Source organism: Acipenser ruthenus, chromosome 5 (assembly GCF_902713425.1).
Source record: "Acipenser ruthenus chromosome 5, fAciRut3.2 maternal haplotype, whole genome shotgun sequence".
In the NCBI taxonomy this organism is placed as follows: Eukaryota; Metazoa; Chordata; class Actinopteri; order Acipenseriformes; family Acipenseridae; genus Acipenser; species Acipenser ruthenus.
The window spans coordinates 41,112,264-41,138,332 of NC_081193.1; the positions used below are offsets into that span (position 1 = coordinate 41,112,264).

Sequence of the window (26,069 nt, forward strand, 5' to 3'; positions counted from 1 at the left end):
TACGGATAACTATGGTTAAACTGTTAGGGGAAAAAGAAAGAAATAAGATATTCTCGCTCAGGATTTTCCACACTATCCAGTGTTTTATTGTTTACAAAAGAACAGCCTTTCGAATACTTGGTAACTTTATATGTTAATATAACTTTATAGTCTGACTAGATACTATCTGTGTTACTTACTTGGGATGCATTCATAAAAGTTAGTGTACCATATATATTTTTGAAACTGCAATTTAAAAAAAAAAGTTGCAACTTGCTTTACTTTTAAATAAGAATAATAAGTTGCAAACATCTTTTTGGAAGTCACCTGCAGTTGCAAAAAATGAAAACAAAGCTGCCAAAGATTATGCACCTTTCAATGTATAACTAGTAGAAATACACAATTTCTAAAATTCTTAAAATTCACTACTGCCCCTGCCCCTGCCCCCCAATTAGCATATGTTAATTTTAGCTTCCACAACCAACATAAATGACTTGAAAGGAAATCTAAATTCAACTGCTGGTGGCTGTTAATCTAATGAGACCTCCCAAAGCACTGTCACACTGGTTAGAACTGAAATGCCAGGATTTCTATCTTGATTTGATTCTGGCAATAAGTCATTTATGAAATGTTTTTTTGCATTGTTCACTAAAGTATGAAGCACAGGAACTTAAAGGTGAAAAACTAAATTTATTCCAGCCAACATCACCAAGGGGGTTCCTAGTAAGTGACGGATCATCTGCCTATGCTGCACCACAGTCTCCCAACCCGCACCTGTCAGAGTTGTGGAGAAATGGTATAATTAAATAATAATATTGTGTCCATCATGCTTATAGCGAAGATCCACATCTACATAATGCAAATGGCATCTAAAGCAAGCTCTATTTATTAAAATATCAATTCAAGAATATGTTCTCTCACCTTAAAGTTAATTGCTCTATTACATAGCTAAAAAAAGAAAATAAATCAGTTTGATGTTGATTAAAACATAAAACAAAACCATTCATGATCCTTGTAAGCTTTTTAAAATTAAAAACTGATAATTGTAAAACTTTTTTTTCTCTTTTCAGCTACTGTAGGTTCACAATACAAATTATCTGTCGCTCCTATGGGGGCTTTGTGATTGCAGCAATACAAAATAAAAAGCTTGTGTGTGTTCATTTCCAACAGAAAAAAAGCAGAGGTATTTAGCGTGCAGGCTTTGTTTCCATTTAAAGACCTGGATTACACACAAAATAAATGCACAAAAAGAGTGTTTATTAATTGACCTGAAGCTCTGCTGTCAATAACATTGGGGTCATTGACTGGTCAAATAGCCCGATCTTCTACAGAGTAGCTCAAAAATCTCCGCAACACACAACACTACTGTGATAACAGTAAAGGTGTACATTGCACTCAGGAAGATGGTCTTCTCAAAATGTTCTGGTACCATACACTTGGTAACATTAAATGTTTTCTCAAGGGCACTAGCATCGCACATGTAAAGTGAGTGAACCTGAAAACCGAAAAGATAACTCTGAAGCCAAAATGCTATAACTTCAAAAATAATTCTTAACAGGACAGAGATTATATAAAACACAGTGTAGCTGGGTCTTTGGAGGATTTCTTCCTGGTCTATATTTTTACAAGCAGCATAAAGATGAAAAACAGCTCCAGGAACCAAAACAGTCACCAGCTGTAATGCCCAGAATACCTGAAATAAACAAACAAACAAAAAATAAATAAACATACATTTTAATATGCTTTTAAATACAACATTTATTTCCTTCCATGTTATAATTTTACTTCAGTACAATTTACCTATACATAGTCGCCTTGAAACTAAATAGTGGCAAGGGGTATATGATTGAACAAACAACCATAAATGCACATGAAAGAAAAAGCTCTGTGTTTGATCTGTTTTGGTTATCAACTAAAAACTATATGGTTTTACACTGTTACTTCTAAATGGTAAATGCACATTTCAAAAAAGTCTGGGCCCTTTTCAATAAACTGCTGAATATCAATCTACTGTATGGTAATAACACATTTGTTTTGTGTAGTGTTAAATAATTTGACACATTATTTCAGATTGTACAATAATAGTTTCTCTTGTTATAAAAAAAAACATTTACCTGAGGTGTCATTGGTCTGAATTGGTTATAACAGAAGAGGTTTAACTCTCTCTTATCTGGATCACAGCTGAAATACAAAGCTTCATTGCCATAAACTGCAAAGCCCAAAACCCCAAGAAAGAACATGCGCACAGAGCCAAAGAAGAGGGTGTGGAACTGTCCGATCACTGTTGGAGGCCTGAGCTAAAGGAAAAAAAAAGAAATGAAAAAAAGAATGTGTTTTAATTGTTAAAATCAGATAAGGATGGGCATCATGCCAAAATACCGTATTACTTTGAATTACCACCACCCCTTGAGTAAGCGCCCGCCCTTGAATAAACCGTGCTCTCAATAATGAAACGTACATTTTTTTTCCCCTTTCTGACCTGCTACTCAACAGTTTAAAGTTGTAGGCCACCCTGATCAAGTTTTATCCACAGAAATAAACTTCAATATACGTCTCCCTCAAATACCGTAAAAAAAAACTCAATAAAAAATTTAATAAGTGCTGCAGTTGTTTTTAGCAATTTAAAATAAACAGCGCTGTTAATTCAAAGTAATACGGTACCTTATTTTATACATTTTCCAGTGTACAATGCAGAGCATTCCTTGTTTTCTTCAAGTAATGTTAGGAAATGATTGTCATGTTGTCATACATCTAAAGTATATTTGTGTTTAAAAATGTAAATGTAAATTGGATTGTACCACAGTTTAACTGGTTAGACCTGTTTTTTAAACGGCTAACTAATTTCAGTACACTCCCGGTGTATAATTTGTGGCTAATTAGTTTAAATAGCCATATTGTGTTAAATACGTATTGCTTTTATATTGAGTTTCTTATTATTATTATTATTATTATTATTATTATTATTAATAATAATAATAATAATAATAATAATAATAATAATAATAATAATAATACATTAAATCATTAAAAACACATTACGTTTTGGCAATTTTCTTTCTTTCTTTCTTTCTTTCTTTCTTTCTTTCTTTCTTTCCTCTGTGCCAGGCCGTATTTATTGACGTTGTTGATGTGCTTGCAACCTCTCGCTGCTCTCAGGCTCTGCTTGTGTCTGGGCTAAATCATTTACTGTATTAAATTACTGTATTACACACAATTGTAGATTCATATGGAATAAATAAACAAAATGAAAATGCATGGTGCACTGAGGAATAAGCACGTATGTCTGTGTTAATCACTTCATAAAAATGATGTTCTTGATTGCCCTAGAACGTTGCATTTTATTTTATTTTGTTTTCACTGCACGTGCCATAAACTAAAAGAGGATGTTTACATTATTTTGACAACAGGTATTTAGAGTGTATCATGCTACAGGAAGTTGCTGAAAACAAGGCCTTTTTAAAGATTTTGAGCAAAATGTCGGGACACCGGGACCTCTGATGGAAAACTGGGACTGTCCCTATCTATTGTACAATAAAATAACACAACTCTGCGGTACCAAATGGAATATGACTTTTTTCCACTTTCATAAAACAAAGGGTTAATTGCATATTTACTGTCGTTCACTGAGATTTTACTGAAGTGCAACTAGTTCCAAATATATATTGCTTCATGAAACTGTGGCTCCTTGTTTTTGGTAATCGCATACATCCTTCATAACAATTTTGATGTAGTTTAAAGATATGGCTTGGCAGCTGCTATCCTAGTTCAATTATATTGTAACGTGTGCCCTTCACTGCCAATCTCATGGCATCAGGCAAACTCAGGATCTGATTCTGTGGCTCTTAATGACCCCTTTGCTGTAGAAAGCCCTTGTCAATGCATATTTCTCTTTAATATCAGAGGTGCCTTAATCAATTTACTCACTCGGGACCAAAAAACACAAAACTAAAAAAACAAAACAAAACAAACAAAAAAAGCACAAGCATATGTGGTATGGCCATAATCCCCATTGAACTTTGTCAGCAGAAAACCAACTGTGCAGTACAACACAATGGAAAGCTAGAAAACATGTAGCAAAATGCAATTGTATTCTCTCTCTCTCCAATTGTATTTTGTTATATCCTATGTATACAAGAAAAAAAGTCAAAGAGAAAGAAAAGTATTTCGTATTACTGTACATCTAATGATCTAAATGCAAATTATTAAACAAAAAATATGTTTCATATTTTTGGCTTTTATTAATTGCATATAAACAACATTATATACCCTAAATAAAAAAATCTAATTTTAAGCAGCCATTTGTAACAAAAAAAACAACAATGTTCAATTGTCTTGCAAATAAAAAGTTGCAGCCTTATGTATTATATTTATAGAACAATCACATTACAATGACATTGACATGACGAAACCAAGTTTTGGTTAGAAATTGTGTACACACCCTGCAGGTCAAGTACTTGTGGAAGATCATTCAGCGAACTTGTTGCTGCCTCCTCCGCTACGACAACTATACGACCCACAAACACTGTTCAAGAAACGGATAGAAAAACGTCTATTAAAATGCAGTCCACACACCAACCGTAATCCTGGCGCAGAGTTGTTTATTCCCCCCATTCAATCAGAGTCTGGGTACCGTTCTCATGCCGCGCTTGAACTCCGAGTGATATACCTGGTGGGAAGGTACCATCATCGAAGGGCTTCTTTTACTTAAAGCTTCATTGTGTTCAAAATTAAAAAATAAATAAATAAATAGCAACAATCAGATAATGGATCAATTATATGAAAAATTACACCGATAAAGCACTAATTACCGAAATAATATAACAAGATACAGCTAGCTTTCAGTCAGGGTCACGTGTTCAGCACAACTCAAGAGCGCATCACACGCAGCGCTGATCAATAGAACAACAATGCACTTCGGAGGCAGTGCGCATCATATACTGTGTTATATAGAAAGTTACAAAATAGTGTTTCTGTCTTAATTCGTAACACTGAAATGCATTTGACTGGCTAACACATTCTACCTTAACGACTTAAAAGACCATACATGAAACTTTATTTTATTTTTTTTAATTTTGTTGCCGCATTAATATACTCTTGTGACTGAAATGTTGGATTCCCCACAGATCAAGCAAGGATGGAGTCGTGTTTGTTTGTAAGCAATATGGGCTTGGATATACCCAAGTCTGAGTGTCATGGATCACACTGTAGTTGTATTATAAGTTGAAATTTAAACAGCTCTACTAAAAATAACAAAGCATTGATTGTGTTTCTTTCTAACTATGATATCACATTTTTTTAACAATGTGCTGGGAAATTTGCCATGCTTTGTAATTTTTAAAATAAGGTCAGGGAAGCCTGGAAAACTGTTACCTCAAACCTGGCAATGCTTAATTTTGTGTTATTTGAAGAAACATTGAAAATACCAGAAATCTATTGAAAACAAATTTCAATCCCTAGTTTTATTATTTTGAGTATCACACAAATGTGTATTCGTTTGGATATATCAACATAAGGCTTTTGTTTCCTTGCATTACCAAAAGACTTTACTACTGACTACAAACTGCCCAGTTACCCGAATCAAAGATGCTAACATAAAATGTTATCATTTTGTATTTATCATTTTGCAAGATATGAAATTGATGTTGGCAATTATTGATTCATGAGCTATCGTTGAATTGTTTGCTGAGGCATAGTGTTAGAGTTTACTTTGTTTTCACTGCAATCAGATAATGAATTACTAGCAAATGAAAAGCATATTATACATGTTATATGTTAATATTAGTCATTGAAGTCTGCTGTCTATAAAGGCATTGTTAAATCTCAAGTGGTTTTATTATGACAATATTTAAACTAATCAAAAGCTTTTAAAGGTTAGGCTTTATTCATCAAAATAATTTCCCCAGTCTAGGAATGTTCTAATTAGCAGTGGATTTGTTGTCTCAAAAGCCAAAAAGCTCTCTTGTCCTTTTGTGTTAACGTAACCAGCAGATGTCGCCAAACAAACATGTAGCGATCATAATCTGTACAACCCTTTAAATGAAACTACAGCACTGTGACTGCAAGAGACATCTGATACGGAGTCTGGTTGTGGTATTTTACTTAATAATAAAGAAGACTTACATTACTTACCTGTTTTGACATCACTGGTCCTCTTTGTGTTGAATATATTTTTCTTTGATTGGGGATGCTATCACTCCTGTGGCTGACCTGATTGAGGAAGGGACCATGGGAATTATTATTATTATTATTTATTTCTTAGCTGACGCCCTTATCCAGGGCGACTTACAATTGTTACAAGGTATCACATTATTTTTACATACAATTACCCATTTATACAGTTGGGTTTTTACTGGAGCAATCTAGGTAAAGTACCTTGCTCAAGGGTACAGCAGCAGTGTCCCCACTAGGGATTGAACCCACAACCCTCCGGTCAAGAGCCCAGAGCCCTAACCACTACTCCACACTGCTGCCGGTATAATAATGGTAGACCATAGAATTTACCTGTAGCATAGGGAAAGACAGGGTATGTTCTAAAAAAATCTTGAGTCCAAGGAGGAGTGATTATCAATGTTAATATGAGGCAGGAATGTAGTTAAAGAACCCACTGTTATACATGTACCCATTTCTGTTTTATTTTGTAGCATTGATCAAGATAAAAAAAATAAAAAAAAATAAGGTTACATGCCAATCAATTGGATTACCCACCCAGTGTGAACCTACTCTACAATATAAAGACCTGTGTAAAAATGTTTTATTGGCAAATTATGTTTCACAAACTCAATTGGACATACCACTGGAACCATTGGCAGCATACAAAGCAGTAAAAATAAGACATTGCTTGCCATGCCTCAAGGTACTACAGACTTGTCGTGGTGCGGTAGAAGTTTTCAACAGAACCCATTGTATGTCAGGACTACTATTACTGCTACTGCTACTTAGAGCATCCCCAATGCATCTTTCCTGCACTTAACAATTTAATATACTGTCATTAAAATCCCCTTTTCCCCATACAGATATTTAAACAGTACTACGACAAACACTTCTTTCCAGTCACAATGTGTTTGGGGAGTTTAGATTGTTTCAACTGAATTATATTTTTTGAAACAGTTTTTACTCCAAACACTACTTGGTACTGGGAACAGGTGACCAAGCAGCTTGCACAAGTGTTCAATAGAGAACAAGTTAGGACATGGCAGGACAATGCTAAAATAAAAGGTGTGTGAGGCGTCCTTGAATTTTATACCAAATCAAAAAGATATACTGAGCTTTTTTATGTTCAGTATACTGCATAATGCGACACTGTGCAAGTCATGGGTACAGGAACGAAATGATCAAGTGAAAGTGAAATCCTGAACCGACTAAATGTTTTTTACTGGGTAGAAAATGATGAACCAGGATATTGTAGTTATGCTCCTTTGTATTTTTTCTATTAATCTTCATCAGGTCTCCAAGGAAAAACATCTGCACCTGAACAGAACCTCCTAGATGATATACAGTAACAGGCACACACTCAGACATACACTTTTCTCCACTTGGTTGATGAGTGACTCTCTCCTAGAATAACTAACAAGAACCATTTGTGCTTCTACTCTCTGACAAATTGCAACCAATGCAGCTTGCTTTTGGAGGGTATTTGGGTTCTTTTAAAATTATTATTACTGAAGCTTCACTCTCTATTCTGGACCAGCTAGCAGTCTCTTCCTTAACGTGCAGTTTGACAAATTGATCCTTTGGCTTTCCCTCACTTCTACTTTAACTTATTTGGATGTTTTGAATATGCAATCTATATTTGTGAGAAGCTGAACAGCATTGCATTTAAATTATCATATTAACTTTAAAAACACTTTGAGGTTTATTAAACACTTGCAACACAAGTGGATCATTTAAAATGATTTATTGAAATGAATCAGACATAAACTCATAGTACTGTGTCAAAGTTTAATTAGAATAATTCTTAAGAGAGAGGACTTAAAAAACACAATCGTGTATAAAAGGTAAATCAAAGCAGTGACACGCCACACAAACAACCACGTGATCACAATAATATTCTGTCTTTGAAGGTAATGTTGTTGTAAATATATTTCTGTACACTGCATCTGATTGTGAGCTTGCTATTACTACCCTACAGGACCCAATGTGAAGTGAAGTTCAAATTAAGGACAGGATACAAATTCATCAACTTTTATATATTGCAATGATATGTAACAAGATATAATGACACATTTGCATTCTACCCATCTTTGTCTATGCTTATAAGAACACGAGAAAGTAAACCCTTCGACACTGGCATTGGCCTAATGCCACCAATGATTACCTAAACTGCTTAGGAGACAAAAAGGCTATCAAATCGATTCATCTTTGTGAAGGGAGTTGATCAGCTGGGAATGTAGATAGCACAAGAAAATGTATAATTAACAACAAGGATCATGTTGTTACCTTCCAGAACATATCTAGTACAGGACATTGCATTCTTATAAAAGAAAACATAGCCATAAGCAGTGAAATTTGTCTGCATCTATTATCTTGGGGATTACAAGATTTGATAATCCAGTTGCTGGGAGTTTAAGTCCATCTTTTATCACTATTCAGAAGACACAGTGGCCCTGCAATTGGAGTGAAATTGATTTTGTCCTGCCTGCTATTTCCATGGGGATTGAAATCAATTCTATAGACCAGAACATCCTATTACAAAATACAAAGAAACAGAATTGTTATTTTTTAAATTCTTAAATGGTCATGGCAACATTGTGGCAATTGTATCTCAACATGTGCAAATTACATTTCCATGTTTAAGTTAGCTGAAATGACTTAGTGATTTATACAATTAATATATGCCACTTAAAAGAAATAGTCAACTACATACTAGAATCACAAAATATCATGTTGGAGTTTACATTGGAAATATTTACCTATATGGACCAGTTTTAGATTTACACTGTAGTTATTAAAATATATCTCTGCTAAAACTTGATCAACAGCTAAAGATCACATTTAAAAAGATTAGGGTTAAACCCACCATTCCATGTTCTATGACATTTGAGAATGGTGGATTCATTTTGTTAAATACATTTAAGGATTTAGCACAATCAGTCTACCTTACCTTAATAATAATAATAATAATAATAATAATAATAATAATAATAATAATAATAATAATAATAATAAAGAAAATGTTCCCCTTAATCCTGAATCCCTGGATTAAAATAGATGTCCATGTATTGGAGTGTAAATGTGCAACTGCAGCTCTTGGATCCTGGCTATCTCATAGTTTAAATGAACTTCACAGATTTATCCATTTGTATTTAGATGAGCTGACCTCTGTTGGTGTGTCACTTATGATATCATCCATTTCAAATATATTTCTCTGTCAATGAGAACCTTTTTGGTATAGTACCATTATCGTCTTTGATTTTTTTTTCTTTCGTGTATTTTTCAATTAAAGAATGTCAAAGACGACTGCTCTACCGACAACAACAGCTACATCGACAGTAATATTACTATGACTACTACGACTACTACTACTGAGACTACTACTACAACTACTACTACTACTACTACTACTACTACTAATAATAATAATAATAATAATAATAATAATAATAATAATAATAATAATAATAATAACTGTAACTAGTACAAAATGATTATAGTTCAATTTCTCATTCAACCACATGTATCTTGGTTTTCGTAGTGGGTTCTGACATACGGATGTAGTTAACATTGCACAAACAGGCTTTAATAAAAGCACAGAGAGGAGAACCAGTCTACCTGCCACTGCTTAGGAAACGTATATAAAACAGAAGAAACTAAACAAATATATATTTAGACTCATTTCACTTATTCTGGTTCAAATTTGTGGATCAGACACTTTCAAGCAGAAACTGCGTTATCGTTTATGAAAAGTTTAGAACTGCGGTGGTTGCAGAATAACATTAAGCACTCATGGCAGTAAAACTTCTGTACAAAAGTACAAAATACTCCTTAACTTCCTCTGTTGGTTTGCCGTGTAACATAGATTTGGAGGTTGAATAGTAAATACCAAGCAGTCTGACACCTATAGCTTGAAACCCAATGAATCACATCTTTACCTACAGCAGATAAGTGTATAAGAACCAACCAGTAGCTCGGTGCTATAAATTTTGTAAATTGTAAATTTAAATACGATAGGTCTTTCGACCAGGTATCACGTGCAATCTCGATTATTTATCACCTGTTTCTATATTCGAGTCCAATCGTACAATACGACAGGTAGACTAGATTTGTATGAACCACGCAACACGAAGAATGTATTTTGAATGGTTTTGGAAATCACATTTACGTCATCATTAGTCATATCAGGTTTAAGTAACCTAACACCCCATTTTCTATCTAATTTATTCAGTATATATTCCCATGTAATGTGCAGGTTTGGAACTGCACCATAAACACATATTGTGTTACTAATAAAGAGTCATTTAACAAGTCTAATATTTAGATAAATAATTATTAAATATGTTAGAACACATGTGACACATTAAAATTATTAATTATTAAGAGGAATTGTGGGTTGTGTTCGGAGACAAACCGGACAGGAAAACAGCAACAAAAAGAACACTTCAAACTAGCAGAGCTAGTTTATAGACAGGCCTACTGCGCTAGAAGTACAAATTCATCATTTTAAAATTAACAGCCGAGTAACGTTTTCCTCAAAGAGGATTAAAATACTTAAAATTGCAAACAAAATATATGCTGTTAGCGGTCCATGGGATCAAACAGGCAGAGGCACACTCATCCTATACACTCTCAGCATAAGAAGAGAGGATCACTAGTATAATTTCTTGATCGATTTACATTTTCGGTGTATTTATTTAAATAGGGCCTTTCATACCACAGTATCTCACACAAAGTAGTGTGAGCAACGTTACATAGAAACGCTACCTCTGTTGTCTATTGTGCTCCAGACGTCGTACTAGCCTGATATGACATCATATTGGTATATAGAAAGGAGCCCCAGAATACGAAGAGGACGACTCAGCACTAACTGGAATGGATAGCTCCTACGCAATGGAACTGAACTGAAAAGTAAAAGGTGCTTAACCAATGGACACACGATTTGCTCACATCAGTCATTCAGCACTACCTTGGATTCTTTCTGCTGCACACTGAAGAGTTGTTAGTCCATCCACTAAAGGCTCCATTTCTAAATACAATTTTCCAGTTTTAAAACCTGCAGTGCGAAGAATCGTAAAATGACGATTGAAGAGTTTTTTAACAACATAACCTTTTCTGATAATGTCTCATTATCTGATTCAAACCTTACCGAGGGCATGCTACCTAATGACAGGAAAACTGTTGATTTCATTATACGATGCGCTATTCCATCTATATACATTCTTATTATTACAGTGGGCTTGCTGGGGAATATCACTTTGGTAAAGATCTTCATCACCAACAGTGCTATGAGAAGCGTGCCCAATATTTTTATATCCAGTTTGGCTGCTGGAGACCTTTTACTTCTGGTGACTTGTGTTCCCATAGATGCCTCGAGGTATTTCTTTGAAGAATGGATCTTCGGCACCGTCGCTTGCAAACTGATTCCTGTAATTCAGCTCACCTCAGTAGGTGTCTCGGTTTTCACCCTTACAGCTCTCAGCGCAGACAGGTAAGAATGGCAATTACATGTTTATAAAGGTATTTACATTGTTATATTGTCTGTCACTTAGTTGTGTGAAGACAGGCTCACGCTTATGGATAATCAGTGATCTTTATAACTGTTCAAAGCAACATAAATAGCGCTTAACATTCAGGGGATCCACCTCCAGCCAGTTAATTGCTCATTGCTTAGTTATATCTCGCAGTTCTTGTCTAATGCGGATCCCAGTTGTTTGTGCATGGAATAATGTATTACATGCACAAATGAATGCTGAAAAATGGTGATGGGACGTGTTAAATTATAGGAAGTATTTCAGCAGTGTAACAAAGGTTGAAAACACCAATAAAACCGATATTACAATCCGCATATTAAATAATTCATTATAAACATCATGCGACATATTTTAAACACATTTCAGCACACTTATAAACTATACTTTTAGTAACATTTGTGTTTTGTGCGCCTAAAGTATAAATAATGAATAGCGTTAACTCGTCAAAATTTGATACAAGTGTCAAACGAATTACAGTTCCCTGTAAAACAGTGTCTTATGGCGTTTTTCTTATTTTATTTTATTTTCCACATTTACAGTTGTGTAATATCCTTGCCTGCTCGACCTTTCTGTCAAGACAATACAATACTCCAACAACATTTTGTGTCATTTTTCATCCCTGATGTTGATCAGTATAACGCTACCCAATCTACTAAAAAATCGTAATTTTCAAACGGAAAATTAGCATGAATTCAAAGTTACATGACTACATGTATTTTATATACAATGTATTAATTACAACATGTGTACCTTCACAACCAAGGTGCAGGGGATTACTTAAGAATGGATGATCCCAGTTTGAAAGGAAAAAAACAGGCTATTCATTCAAGGCACTACAGTTTGGTGGGAACCAAAAATAATGCCACTGGTAATTATAAATTTTCTCTAAAGGTCTTCTTCACTTACACCCCAAATTGTTTAAACTCCAGGGTGACAATAAACCCACATATCGTGTATATGCTTAATTTTGTATACATCAGTACACAGGACTGAGACATCCTTGTATTCACCAGTAGATTTAACCAGCAGACATCTTTAAATATATTAAAATCTTTACAGAACATGTATAACTAATTGAACTATAATCATTGTAACAGGGGTGTTCTGTTAAGAGTGTGGCTATTCGTTGATGATGAGAGAGACACAGAGGTTGACGCTGAAAACTCCGTTCAGGCTTCTAGGTTTTATTAACAGATTAACAGGCAGTTTCAGTGGTTTGCAGCTGCCACTAGGGTACCAACAATGGTAGTCCTAGTGCGGGAGGACATATACAAAAATGTACATTAAAATAAATACAAAAAGTAAAAACAAAACCCAGTGGGTAAACAGCTAAAAACAAAAGTTTGCCATCCAGTGGCTTAGCGCTGCTCCCACTATAAGGGAGGTCCTTCTCCAGGAACCTTCTCCCTAACACATTCTTAATAAACTGGGTAGGATTAAAATCCCCTAAACTAATCCCTATGCTGAGCACTCAGTTAACACTCCCAGTTAACACACACAGTGATCACAAGTGGTTGCTTTGTTTTGTCACCCAGGTTTGTATACACAGTCGTGTGGATTTCCAGCCAATTAACTTACAACTTGCTGACAAAGAACACCAAAATGGATAACCAAGAACAAAGGACTGGCTTTTCAGTGCCTTTTTAAAGGCATGTGGCCAGAATTAATTGATATCACTATGTAACACAATTTTTGTTCCTGGGTAGTAAGTGTTATTTCCTAATTGCTTATGCCTCAAAAGTATAGAAAATGGCTATTATTCCCCACAAACTTTGCTTTTGTGACCAGGAGATATTTTGAAATGTACCTATTTCCAATGAGAAAACGGGCGAATTTGTGTCTTTTCGTTCACATAAAGTCAGAAAAAAACAACATATGAATCCAAATTAACATGTATTTATACTAAAGTAATACAAAAATGACTACAAAAGATTTAGAAGTGAGTAGTTTTTCGAGATTTACGATTATACTGTAAATCACTTTCACGAATCAGCCCCCAAATGTAGTCTCCCATCACGTTCTCGTTATACTGTCCTTGGTAGCGGCGTTCAAAGTCCAGTATATCCTGGTGGAAGCGCTCGCCTTGCTCCTCCGAGTACGCTCCCATGTTCTCCTTGAATTTATCAAGATGAGCATCAAGGATATGGACTTTGAGGGACATCCTACAGCCCATTGTGCCGTAGTTCTTCACCAGAGTCTCAACCAGCTCCACATAGTTTTCGGCCTTGTGATTGCCAGGAAGCCCCGAACCACTGCGACAAAGCTGTTCCAAGCCGCTTTCTCCTTACTAGTGAACTTCTTGGGGAATTCATTGCACTCCAGGATCTTCTTTATCTGTGGTCCGACGAAGACACCGGCTTTGACCTTTGCCTCAGACAGCTTAGGGAAGAAGTCTTGAAGGTACTTGAAGGCTGCCGACTCCTTATCTAGAGCTCTGACAAATTGTTTCATAAGGCCCAATTTGATGTGCAGTGGTGGCATCAGCACCTTCCGGGGGTCCACCAGTGGCTCCCACTTGACGTTGTTCCTCCCCACAGAGAACTCGGTCCGCTGTGGCCAGTCCCGCCTGTGGTAGTGCGCCTTGGTGTCCCTGCTGTCCCAAAGGCAAAGATAGCAGGGAAACTTGGTAAAACCGCCTTGGAGACCCATCAGGAATGCCACCATTTTGAAGTCTCCTATGACCTTGATGCCATCTCAGAAAAATGCAGATATGTATCCACTTAGGCAGCTGGAACTAAACTGAACTGGTGGGCTTAAGGCCCCTGTATTTATACTACTATTTATATTACTGGAAAGTTCTAGAAAGTTCTAGAAGTTACTCCAAGTTTACTCAGCACTGAATCTATCTGGAATGTTCTGGAAAATAGGTCAATTTCAAAATATCACTGTCCTGGTCACAAAAGCAATGTTTGTGGGGAATAATAGCCATTTTCTATACTTTTGAGGCATAAGCAATTAGGAAATAACACTTACTACCCAGGAACAAAAAAAAAAAAAAATTGTTACATGGTGTATTTAATTAGTCAATCAACACCTGGCCACATGCTGTACATGGATTTAAATTAGGCAGGGAGGGAATTCTAACATCCCAGCCCTGCCATATCTAACACACACTTTATTTTGCAGAATCTTTCAAATTAATGGGATATGGTGGCGTTTACATGCACAAGTCATGAGAGTTTTCCTCACGACCTGTTTGCCGTACTTTTCAGGAAATATGTTGCTATGCAGTTCTGATTTCGGAAAAAAAAAATCAGCCATACCAATGCAGATTACTCAATTCATAGTCATTTAGGGGAGGGACTATTTAAATGTCCGTATCTGCTTACTAAGTAGGAAAAGAATGACTCTGAATATCGCGAGGAGAGCTTCATGCTTCATGCTTCATGCTTCATGCTTCATGAAGATAAAAACATTTAACAAGAGACATGAATTCACGTGTTGTCTGAATTACGCCGTGCATTAGCTACTTGTTTGTCTGGTTACCTTTCCAACACACACACATGATGATGTAGATATCCTTCTGCCTCGTGTTGATGGTTGAAGTGTAATGCTGGCTCCAGGGATCAGCCTATTTTGCCTCCCTGGTGCATCATCACACACAACGGCTGCAATGCTGGCTCCAGGGATCAACCACAGTGCGGTCTCCCCAGTGCATCAGCATGACAACCGTCTAGACTGAGCTGAGTAAGGTACTTCTCTGGGCTCTTCAAGTGGGCACCTTCCATCCCTGGTGTTTTGTCGACTAGCCCATGACACCTCAAGAGGACAATGATTCTGGCATCCCAGCATAACCCCCCTCCACCCCCCCTCTAAGCCCAGCTTACTTACCTTCCTTTACATCAACGCTTTCTTTCTACGATGCTTGAGGTCCTCAACCAGAATCTTTTCATCTCAACCAGAGTCTGCTCCTCTCTGCTGCTTCAGATAAGTTCTTCACTATGGATCGCAACTCTTGACCACTGAATCCAATTTCTCTGATAAACTGGGTTGTGGAGTGTGCCACAAATCCTCAACAACCCACCTCCACTGGGTAAACCTGGACTCCCCATCCTCGCTCTTCCGCTTCAGCAGCCAGTTGAGCATACCGAAGTTTCTTCCTCTCATACGCCTCATCCACAGCATCCTCCCACTGTTAACTCTACCAGGTGAACAAGGCATGCTAATCCAGACCACAAGACAATATCAGGTCAAAGGTTAGTTGTGGCAATCTCAGGTGGGAAAATAAGCTGTTGTCCAACATCTGCCAGCATTATCCAGTCTCTAGCAGCTTCTAGTTGTCCTAGACAAGTTTTGTTTTTAATATCTTTTCTTGGTGGTTGCTCCCCTGGACAGAGGAATGTTGTTCTTCGTGTGTCATATATTGCTGGAATTGGTGAAAACTTGTTGCTCATGCTGCGATTGTCTTCCAATGCTAAGGCCAAACATCGCAGCACCTGGTCATGACACCAAGTAAATCATCCTTTGCTAAAACCCACCTTACATCCTGACAAAATGTGTCTTAATGTAGCTGACGATAAACACAAAGGACACCACGGATCCTCTCCTACCCATAGATTAAGGTTTGTGGTGATGGGAGAACATCATATGTTGACCTGATGAGGAAACTGATCCTGCTCTGTTCCACTGTCCATAGATCTGCCCAACCAATCTTGCGTTGTTCTACACTCTCTCAACTCGTCCATCCTCCCTGTTTGGCCTGGGAAACTGCCTTTACGTACCTCATCCTCTCCTCCTCCTTTTGCACCTCGTTGACTATCAACTTCCTCCATTGAGCTGGGCCTGCCTTGTGAAATGTAGGCGGAGCGGATCTGAGACCAAGGCCTCCTCTTACATGCTGAACTTGCCCCATGATATCACTGATACGAAGGGCAGCTTTTGCATCTTCCACAGCTTCCTTTGCCGCCCACTTTCTTCCAGTTTTCAACACAGGTGCTGCCTCCCTCACACATACGTTGTGTGACTCTACTAATGTCATTTCCAGTCGGACCTTGGCGCACTTAAACTCCTCGGTTAGAGCTGAGACTGGCAGCTGCAGTATCCCTTTACCATACAGTCCCACTCTGCTGAGGCAGTGTGGAACTCCTAACCATTTCCTGACATATGAATTGATTAACGCTTCCAGCTTCTCTACTTTTGTCAAGGAAACCTCATACACAGTGAATTACCACAGACGTCTTGGCAGTAGACCAAACTGAAAGCATTTTAAGTTTGCCCGGTAAAGCGCTGCTGTCTATGCTCTACAACCCTTGCGCTGCTTGTTGTCTCACTTCTCCCACACAAACTGTGTCCTTTAGGTCCCCATCATACCATCTCCCAAGACTTTTCACAGGCTTCTCAGACACTGTTAGTATTGCCTCACCGTTAATGTAGAACCTCGTATCTACTACTTTACCTTTAATTATAGAGATGCTCCTTGAGTCAGTGGGCTTGAATTGCATTTGTGCCCATTCAATGTTATTGATTAGTTTGCCCAATAACCGATTAGTGCAGGCTACTGTTGTAGTCATGACTGTCATGTCATCCATGTATGCTCTAATTGGTGGCAGTTGCATTCCAGAAGCCAAGCATTCTCCTCCCACTACCCATTTTGACACCCTAATATTTACTTCCATTGCCATAGTAAAAGCCAGTGGAGAAATGGTGCATCCTGCTATTCCAATTTCTAGACATTGCCATGTAGTGGTGAATTCTGAAGTTGAAAAACAAAATTGCAAATCTCTGAAGTAGGCTTTCACTAAGTTTGTTATTGTCCTCGGTACACTGAAAAAATCAAATGCTGCCCAAAGAAACTCATGTGGTACTGAACCGTATGCATTAGCTAAATCCAGGTATGGCACATAGAGCTACTTCCTCTCCTTTTTAGCTGTTTGAATTTGCTGCCAGATCACACTGATGTGCTCTAAGCATCCTGGGAAACCTTGAATACCGGATTTCTGTACTTTCATCAGTTTCCACAGGATTCGTAGAACACCAGGGGCACTCTTCTCTAACTAAGTGCTCAATTTCCTGCTGCCGTCTAGACTTTACAGGAATAGTTTGTACTTTCTCCTTTCTTTTTTCATCTCCAAACCTCTCGCTTCCATATGCGAAGATGGTATCCCCAAATTTAACCTGCGTCAACTGCTCCACCTAACCTTTCCAATGCAAAACTGTGTTTACTGTGTCCCACGCTGTTTTCTCAGAAGATACTGTATATACATAGACATTAACAATGAATATCTCAACTAAATATGTTTGCATTAAATATTTTTCATACAAATCCTTCAAACTGCAAAATATGTTACTCAAAGTCACTCAACAACAGAGAATCTGTGGCAGTAGTTTGGAGTAGTGGTTAGGGCTCTGGACTTGATGGGAGGGTTGGGGGTTCAATCCCAGGTGGGGAACACTGCTGCTGTACCCTTGAGCAAGGTACTTTACCTAGATTGCTCCAGTAAAAACCCAACTGTATAAATGGGTAATTGTATAACAAAATAATAATAATAATGTGATATCTGTATAATGTAGCAATTGTAAGTCGCCCTGGATAAGGGCGTCTACTAAGAAATAAAAAAAAGAATAATTCTGTTCAGAATCCATGTTGTTAATTGCTAATTGTGTATTACTGGCATTCTGTCATTCAATCATAATTTAGAAAGCACAATAAAAGCATTGCTATTGTGTGATAAAGGTACATTTTATTGCATCCTACCAATAGGATATCATTAGATTCAACAGCATGACAAAGAATCAGCTACATCAGCATTACTACAAAGTATTTCTGACATACAGTAGCTGTCCCTGAACCAATCAACTTTAAAGCACTTTCCACTTATCTACACACCATACTCCACACTGTTAAGAGCAAAAAAGTTTTTATTGAGAAAAAAAAATGATATATAAAAAATACAAAACTGAATAAATCTCCACCCCCCTGAGTTAATACTTGGTGGAAGCACCTTTGGCAGCAATTACAGATGTGAGTCTGTTGGGATAGGTCTCTACCAGCTTTGCAGACATAGATTTTGACCATTCTTCTTTACAAAACTGTTCAAGCTCTGTCAAGTTCCTTGGGGAGCGTTGATGGACAGCAATCTTCAAGTCATGCCACAAATTTTCGTTTGGATTTAGGTCAGGGTCCTGACTGGGCCACTCAAGGACATTTACCTTTATGTTCCTTAGCCACTCCAGTGTAGCTTTGGCTGTGTGCTTTGGGTCGTTGTCATGCTGAAAGGTGAACTTCCGTCCCAGTTTCAGCTTTCTTGCAGAGGAGCAGCAGGTTTTCCTCAAGGACTTCTCTGTACTTTGCTCCATTCATTTTCCCTTCTATCCTGACAAGTGTCCCAGTCCCTGCCGATGAGAAACATCCCTATAACATGATGCTGTCACCACCATGCTTCACAGTAGGAATAGTGTTCTTTGGGTGATGTGCTGTGTTGGGTTTGCGTCAAACATAACGCTTTGCATTTAGGCCAAAAAGTTCCATTTTAGTTTCGTCAGACCACAAAACTTTTTGCCACATGGCTACAGAATCTCCTGAGTGTTTTTTTTGCATACTTCAAATGGGATTCAAGGTGGGCTTTCTTGAGTAATGGCTTCCTTCTTGCCACCCTACCATATAGGCCAGATTTGTGGAGTGCTTGGGATATTGTTGTCACACGCACACTTTGACCAGTCTTGGCCATAAAAGCCTGTAGTTCTTGCAAAGTTGCCATTGGCCTCTTGGTAGCCTCTCTGACCAGTCTCCTTCTTGCTCGGTCATCCAGTTTGGTGGGACGGCCTGATCTAGGCAGGGTCTTGGTGGTGCCATACACCTTCCACTTCTTAATAATCGTCTTGACCATGCTCCAAGGGATATTCAAGGTCTTTGATATTTTTTTATACCCATCCCCTGATCTTTGCCTTTCAACAACTTTGTCCCGGAGTTCTTTTGAAAGCGCCTTTGTGCACATGGTTGAGTCTTTGCTTTGAAATGCACTACCCATCAGAGGGAACCTACAGGAACTGCCGAATTTATCCTGAAATCATGTGAATCACTAGAATTTCACACAGGTGGAGGCCACTTAACCTGGTGTGTGATTTTGAAGGCGATTGGTTACACCTGAGCTAATTTAGGATTGCTATTACAAGAGGGGTGGACACTTATCCAGCCAAGCTATTTCAAATTTTTAGAATATTTTTTTCACTTGGAAGTTGTGGGTTAGGATGTGTAGATAAATGAAAAAATGTATATATATTTTAATGCATTTTAATTCCAGGTTATAAGGCAACAAAAGGTGAAAATTTTGAAAGGGGGTGTAGACTTTCTATATATACACACAGTTCTCCCTCGCTATAAGGCTCTCGGTTATAACGCGCCTCGGATATATATAGCGAGGGAGCACTGTATTACATATATATATATATATATATATATATATATATATATATATTCTCCCAGGAATTATATTCACAAAACCATTCTTGTGATTAGCACTCCAACTTTTGATTCTCTGCAGAATTGGAATGTGACTGATACAGTTCTGACCTTCTGATACATCATATTGTATCCATATCATACTCCCTGATGCTATGATTTAAATGGAGAAATAAAAAACAGCAATATAATTGAAGGAGTATGAGCTGGATATGCAAAATATGCTAATTAATGATCCAGCAAATGTCATTTCTTTCCTCACGTACCATTTATGTTGCTGCAACTCAACTCTGATTTGCTCTATGTGATCATGAAAAATATAAGATAAATTAATTCCATTCCATTTAAAATTCAGTGCCTTTAAATGTTATACCTGTTGAAGTTTAAAGTTAGTCATGGTTAAAAAAAAACACTGCAGTGGTGCCAAATGCTGTTTATTATTATTATTTATTTCTTAGCAGACGCCCTTATCCAGGGCGACTTACAATTGTTACAAGGTATCACATTATTTTTACATACAATTACCCATTTATACAGTTGGGTTTTTACTGGAGCAATCTAGGTAAAGTACCTTGCTCAAGGGTACAGCAGCAGTGTCCCCACCGGGGATTGAACCCAGGACCCTCCGGTCAAGAGTCCAGACCCTAACCACTACTCCACACTGCTGCCCAGTACGTTTACTCCGTGTTACATTTCTTTTAACAATATCTCTTTCTTCCTAACAGGTACAAAGCTATTGTAAATCCTATGGACATCCAGAAATCAAGTGCAGTTCTTTGGACCTGCTTAAAGGCAGTCGCCATATGGATTATTTCTGTACTGCTGGCCATTCCAGAAGCAATCTTTTCCCAAGTGGTGCATATCAGTGATAACAACATCAGCTTCACTGCCTGTGTACCATACCCTTTATCTGAGGAGCTGCACCCCAAAATTCACTCTGTCATGATATTCATGGTCTATTTCATCGCCCCCCTTACCATCATTAGCGTCTACTACTACCACATTGCAAGGACGTTAATCAAAAGTGCACACAACATGCCTGGAGAATTCAGTGAGCACACCAAAAGACAGGTAAATGAATATATCTTACAGATTATGACCTTTTTTTCTTTCATGTATTATTATTTTCCAGCAACTAACTGGTAATCAAGTGTGTTATAGTATATTGTGCATGTAGCTATATGGAAGCAGTACCATACTGTACTTAATACTTTTAATCATTTTAATAATACAAAACATATTGGCAAGAAAACACACCAGGTGGTTGCTAGGGGGACATCCTAAAATGCTTAATGTGAAAAAAACGCTTAACATGGCTTAATGTGCTTACATTTAAACCAAACCCCTAGAAACTTGGAAAAGGGCAAGCCTAGAACTTCCCAATACTATCCTAAAAAAAAGGGGGGGGTCATTAACATATACAATATAATAATCACGTTATAATAATCTACAAAAAAACACTTAAATGTGAACTTTGCTTATGTGAAAAGTGGGTAATGTGGCTTAAGGTACATCAAGTGGAAAAAAAAATGCCTTCAAGCTTTGCAGATAACAAGCTTAACCCACTCCCAATACTGTTCTAAATTGGAGTTTTCATTAACATATGATAATAATCACATTAAGCCTTACAAATAACTCACTTAATGTGAACTGTGCTTAATGTGAAATAATTCAAATAATTAATTTACATTTCACCTCCTCCCAGATGCTGCCTAAAACCTTTATGCATTTGAATTTCATTATTTTTTATGCTAAGTGAAAGAAAAAGTCATCACCCAGGGACAGAAAACTAATCAGTGACATTATGTTGTTACTTATTTAGTGTACGTTTTTTTTTTTGTTTTTTTTTTGTTTTTTTACCAGTTACTTGTAACAGAAAGGTTACACAAATGCTAAATTACAAAACTCTAAACCCTCACATAAATATAGAGAAATACCAAGGGGAATTTTTGCCAAGGTTCCATGAAATAATTGCTGTAGCATAACATGACTATTAATTTATTTAAAAGAGATAGACACATTAACCTGCACATGAATATGGCCCCTTTTTTGATTGACTCAAAGTTGATATTTAATGCTAAAATAGTCGTTTTCAAAACCAGTTATTTAATGATGGCTCTGTTTCTTTGACAGGGAAATCCTGTAAACTCTGTACAAGCTGTCTATGTTTTAGATTTCACCGACATGATTGTTTCACTGATGAGGACGATGGGACCGATTTATATTGCTGGGTTTTTTTTGTTTTTTTTTGTTATTCTGCTTCAGGGCCTTTACGGTTACTATCCTGGATTTAACAGGGCATCTATTTTTCACATACACTCATTGCAAAACTAGTTTATGAGACCACTAATAGACTGAGACAATTATTTTGCAGACTTCACCACAACTCAAGATGATTTCTGGCAGGCAGCAGAAGTCATCTTGAAAGGAAATATTATAAATAACAATGTAAAAAAAAAAAAAGACAATTGCATTCACTAAGGTACACATCCCCAACGCTTATGTATTTGAGTAATGCTGTGGTTCCAGAGGCATATTTAACCAATTGCCTTTCAAATGTAAGCAATTAATATTAAGACCAACATACTCAAAAGCAAAGACAACACAAATAAAATAATAATGCTTTAAACATTATTTAAATAGAAAAATGTAAATTTGGCTACTCTTTGGAAGGACCTTTTTAAGTTAAAATTATGCTTTAAGTAAGGGTAAGGTGAGGGGATAATGTTTATTTTTAGAGCTAATCTCATACACTTAGTACAAGGTCATTTTCTTTGTTGGGAAAATGCACAAATATTGTAGGAAAATGCAAATATTCTTCATAGCTAGTATCCACCTGAAAAACACGTAGCCCTTAAATTTGAATCAAAGGGGTTCAACTTTAGAACACATTGAGATAATAATGGTCAAAAATATGTTAGAATAAATAACAAAACTGGAATATAAAGGTTTCACCCATTTCAGTTATTTGTAATGAATGCTGGTGTGAGAAATTTAAGTTAAGTTTTAGACAGCCATTTCTAACATTCCACTCTTTTAGACACTGTCTACTATTTTATTTTTTTTTATTCTAAAATTATAATAACAACTTTTTTTCTTAGATGGAAACAAGGAAACGACTTGCAAAAATCGTCTTGGTCTTTGTTGGTTTGTTTGCTCTCTGTTGGTTTCCAAATCACGTCCTGTACATGTACCGCTCCTTCAACTACAGAGAGATTGACTCCTCATTGGCACACCTGGTTATCACACTACTGGCCCGAATACTGAGCTTCTCCAGTTCCTGCGTCAACCCTTTTGCCCTGTATCTGTTGAGTGAGAGTTTCCAGAGACATTTTAACAGTCACCTCCATTGCCAGAGGAAGAAGTATCGGGAGAGATCTATGAGCTACCTGCAGAGCACATCAGCAGTCAGAATGACATCCATTAAAAACAATGTTAAAAATACACCCACTGCTACAACTCTTATTTCAGTAGTTCAGAACAAAACCCATAACACAGAAATTTGAATTGAAGGAAATGTTTTATTGATGATTATGCAATGTATGGAAAAAAGCTATTTGGCAAACCTGCTTGATTTGAGGGTTCACCACCTGGCCATCTGGAAGAGGCAGGAGACCCCCATGATAGATTGTACCTAGAGAAGCTACTGGGGCGGAGATGGGGGAGGTGGAGGAATGTGAATGAATCAAGCGCAAGAGGTGTTACATGGGTATTTATATGATTTTGATAGGTTACATTGAGATGACAAACAAATGACAAAGGGATTCGTTTATAAACTTCAATAATGGACACTTTGAATCAAAGGTGGGGAAAAAATGCTGTTCAATCCTTTATTGACAAAATAAAAACACACAGAGGGAACGCTTTATGTAAGAGGCTGTTCATAAACTTTCTAAGAAACAAATTTGGTGCAAAAAGTAATCCCTTTGTTATTTGTCTGTATCAAGAAGCCTTTTTATTTAAAGAACTACAAACCAATGATTTAGATTACATTTACTTCTTTGCATTGCTAATTAGATAATAGAGAATATTTGGTTCTTGTTTTTCTCTGTAAATTCTGGCTGTGAAAATGTCAAATTTTAAACTTTTCTTAATAGCATTGTATTTAAAATAACTCCATATTGAAAGTGAAAATATAGAAAACTTTGTGAATTAATTTTGTGAATTGAATCAAACATTTGAATCAGGAAGAATGTAAGGGCCAAATAGTCATTTTTGCAAATGTATGCAAATATTAGGCAACTCGCATTGCATTTCAAATATCTTGCATATATTCACAAGTCTGTGAAATTAAAAAGAGATGCAGGGAAATTTGTTAATATGGCAAGGCTGCGGAAATAAATACATTTCAATGAATCTAACAGGAAATTAATCGCAAGTCAGACAATAGGTGAGACATGACAAAGCATAGAGAGGGCAACTTTACTGAAGAGGAGATTATAATAATATCTAAAAAAAAAAAACTAAAAGTAAGATTTGGCGCTGAACAATGCAAGACATAATCAAAATTATACCAGATAATTACTCTGTAATTATAGTCGACATATAAAAAAAATGTTATCATTATGTGAGTTTTCTTTTTTTTTAATACAGTAAATCGATAAGAAACGTCTAATTATGCTACACGATTAAAGAAGTATGAAGTTGTATAATAATAATGCTTTTTTAATATATACACATAGAAGTAATCATGTGGTACAATTTTCAAGGCATTTCACATTGTTTTAGTGCCCCATTCGGGCTGTTTTCACCCACTCCACAGATAACGTGAATGCTCGATGCAATATAGATGATAGTAAAAGAATATATTACACTATGTAACACAATTTTTGTTCCTGGGTAGTAAGTGTTATTTCCTAATTGCTTATGCCTCAAAAGTATAGAAAATGGCTATTATTCCCCACAAACTTTGCTTTTGTGACCAGGACAGTGATATTTTGAAATTTACCTATTTCCAATGAGGAAACGAGCGAATTTGTATCTTTTCGTTCACATAAAGTCAGAAAAAACAACATATGAATCCAAATTAACATGTATTTATACTAAAGTAATACAAAAATGACTACAAAAGATTTAGAAGTGAGTAGTTTTTCGAGATTTACGATTATAATGTAAATCACTTTCACGAATCAGCCCCCAAATGTAGTCTCCCATCATGTTCTCGTTATACTGTCCTTGGTAGCGACGTTCAAAGTCCAGTATATCCTGGTGGAAGCGCTCGCCTTGCTCCTCCGAGTATGCTCCCATGTTCTCCTTGAATTTATCAAGATGAGCATCAAGGATATGGACTTTGAGGGACATCCTACAGCCCATTGTGCCGTAGTTCTTCACCAGAGTCTCAACCAGCTCCACATAGTTTTCGGCCTTGTGATTGCCCAGGAAGCCCCCGAACCACTGCGACAAAGCTGTTCCAAGCCGCTTTCTCCTTACTAGTGAGCTTCTTGGGGAATTCATTGCACTCCAGGATCTTCTTTATCTGTGGTCCGACGAAAACACCGGCTTTGACCTTTGCCTCAGACAGCTTAGGGAAGAAGTCTTGAAGGTACTTGAAGGCTGCCGACTCCTTATCTAGAGCTCTGACAAATTGTTTCATAAGGCCCAATTTGATGTGCAGTGGTGGCATCAGCACCTTCCGGGGGTCCACCAGTGGCTCCCACTTGACGTTGTTCCTCCCCACAGAGAACTCGGTCCGCTGTGGCCAGTCCCGCCTGTGGTAGTGCGCCTTGGTGTCCCTGCTGTCCCAAAGGCAAAGATAGCAGGGAAACTTGGTAAAACCGCCTTGGAGACCCATCAGGAATGCCACCATTTTGAAGTCTCCTATGACCTTGATGCCATCTCAGAAAAATGCAGATATGTATCCACTTAGGCAGCTGAAACTAAACTGAACTGGTGGGCTTAAGGCCCCTGTATTTATACTACTATTTATATTACTGGAAAGTTCTAGAAAGTTCTAGAAGTTACTCCAAGTTTACTCAGCACTGAATCTATCTGGAATGTTCTGGAAATTA

General features: G+C 37.1%; 2 protein-coding genes across 2 annotated transcripts; one reads left to right on the top strand and one right to left on the bottom strand.

The window, feature by feature from the left end:
- Window positions 1-4,825, bottom strand: LOC117402595 (gap junction epsilon-1 protein-like). Its single transcript, XM_059024772.1, has 3 exons — window positions 4,418-4,825; window positions 2,094-2,276; window positions 1-1,672 (listed from the first exon to the last, which is right to left on the bottom strand). Exons 1-3 carry the CDS (start codon window positions 4,445-4,447, stop codon window positions 1,277-1,279), a joined length of 609 nt encoding a protein of 202 aa, XP_058880755.1. The 5' UTR covers window positions 4,448-4,825; the 3' UTR covers window positions 1-1,276.
- Window positions 4,826-11,020: 6,195 nt separating this feature from the next.
- LOC117403165 (neuromedin-B receptor-like) lies at window positions 11,021-24,895 on the top strand. Its single transcript, XM_059024197.1, has 3 exons — window positions 11,021-11,620; window positions 20,787-21,132; window positions 23,163-24,895. Exons 1-3 carry the CDS (start codon window positions 11,208-11,210, stop codon window positions 23,565-23,567), a joined length of 1,164 nt encoding a protein of 387 aa, XP_058880180.1. The 5' UTR covers window positions 11,021-11,207; the 3' UTR covers window positions 23,568-24,895.
- The last annotated feature ends 1,174 nt before the right edge of the window (window positions 24,896-26,069 follow it).

Excerpts from the sequence above, each read along its gene's own strand:
- LOC117402595 (XM_059024772.1), bottom strand. The coding sequence starts at position 4,447 with ATGATCTTCCACAAGTACTTGACCTGCAGG. Across the intron at positions 2,277-4,417 it reads ACAAGTACTTGACCTGCAGG|CTCAGGCCTCCAACAGTGAT; the intron begins GTGTGTACACAA and ends TTTTTCCTTTAG. Across the intron at positions 1,673-2,093 it reads TCAGACCAATGACACCTCAG|GTATTCTGGGCATTACAGCT; the intron begins GTAAATGTTTTT and ends TGTTTATTTCAG.
- LOC117403165 (XM_059024197.1), top strand. The coding sequence starts at position 11,208 with ATGACGATTGAAGAGTTTTTTAACAACATAACCTTTTCTGATAATGTC. Across the intron at positions 11,621-20,786 it reads ACAGCTCTCAGCGCAGACAG|GTACAAAGCTATTGTAAATC; the intron begins GTAAGAATGGCA and ends TCTTCCTAACAG. Across the intron at positions 21,133-23,162 it reads GTGAGCACACCAAAAGACAG|ATGGAAACAAGGAAACGACT; the intron begins GTAAATGAATAT and ends TTTTTTTCTTAG.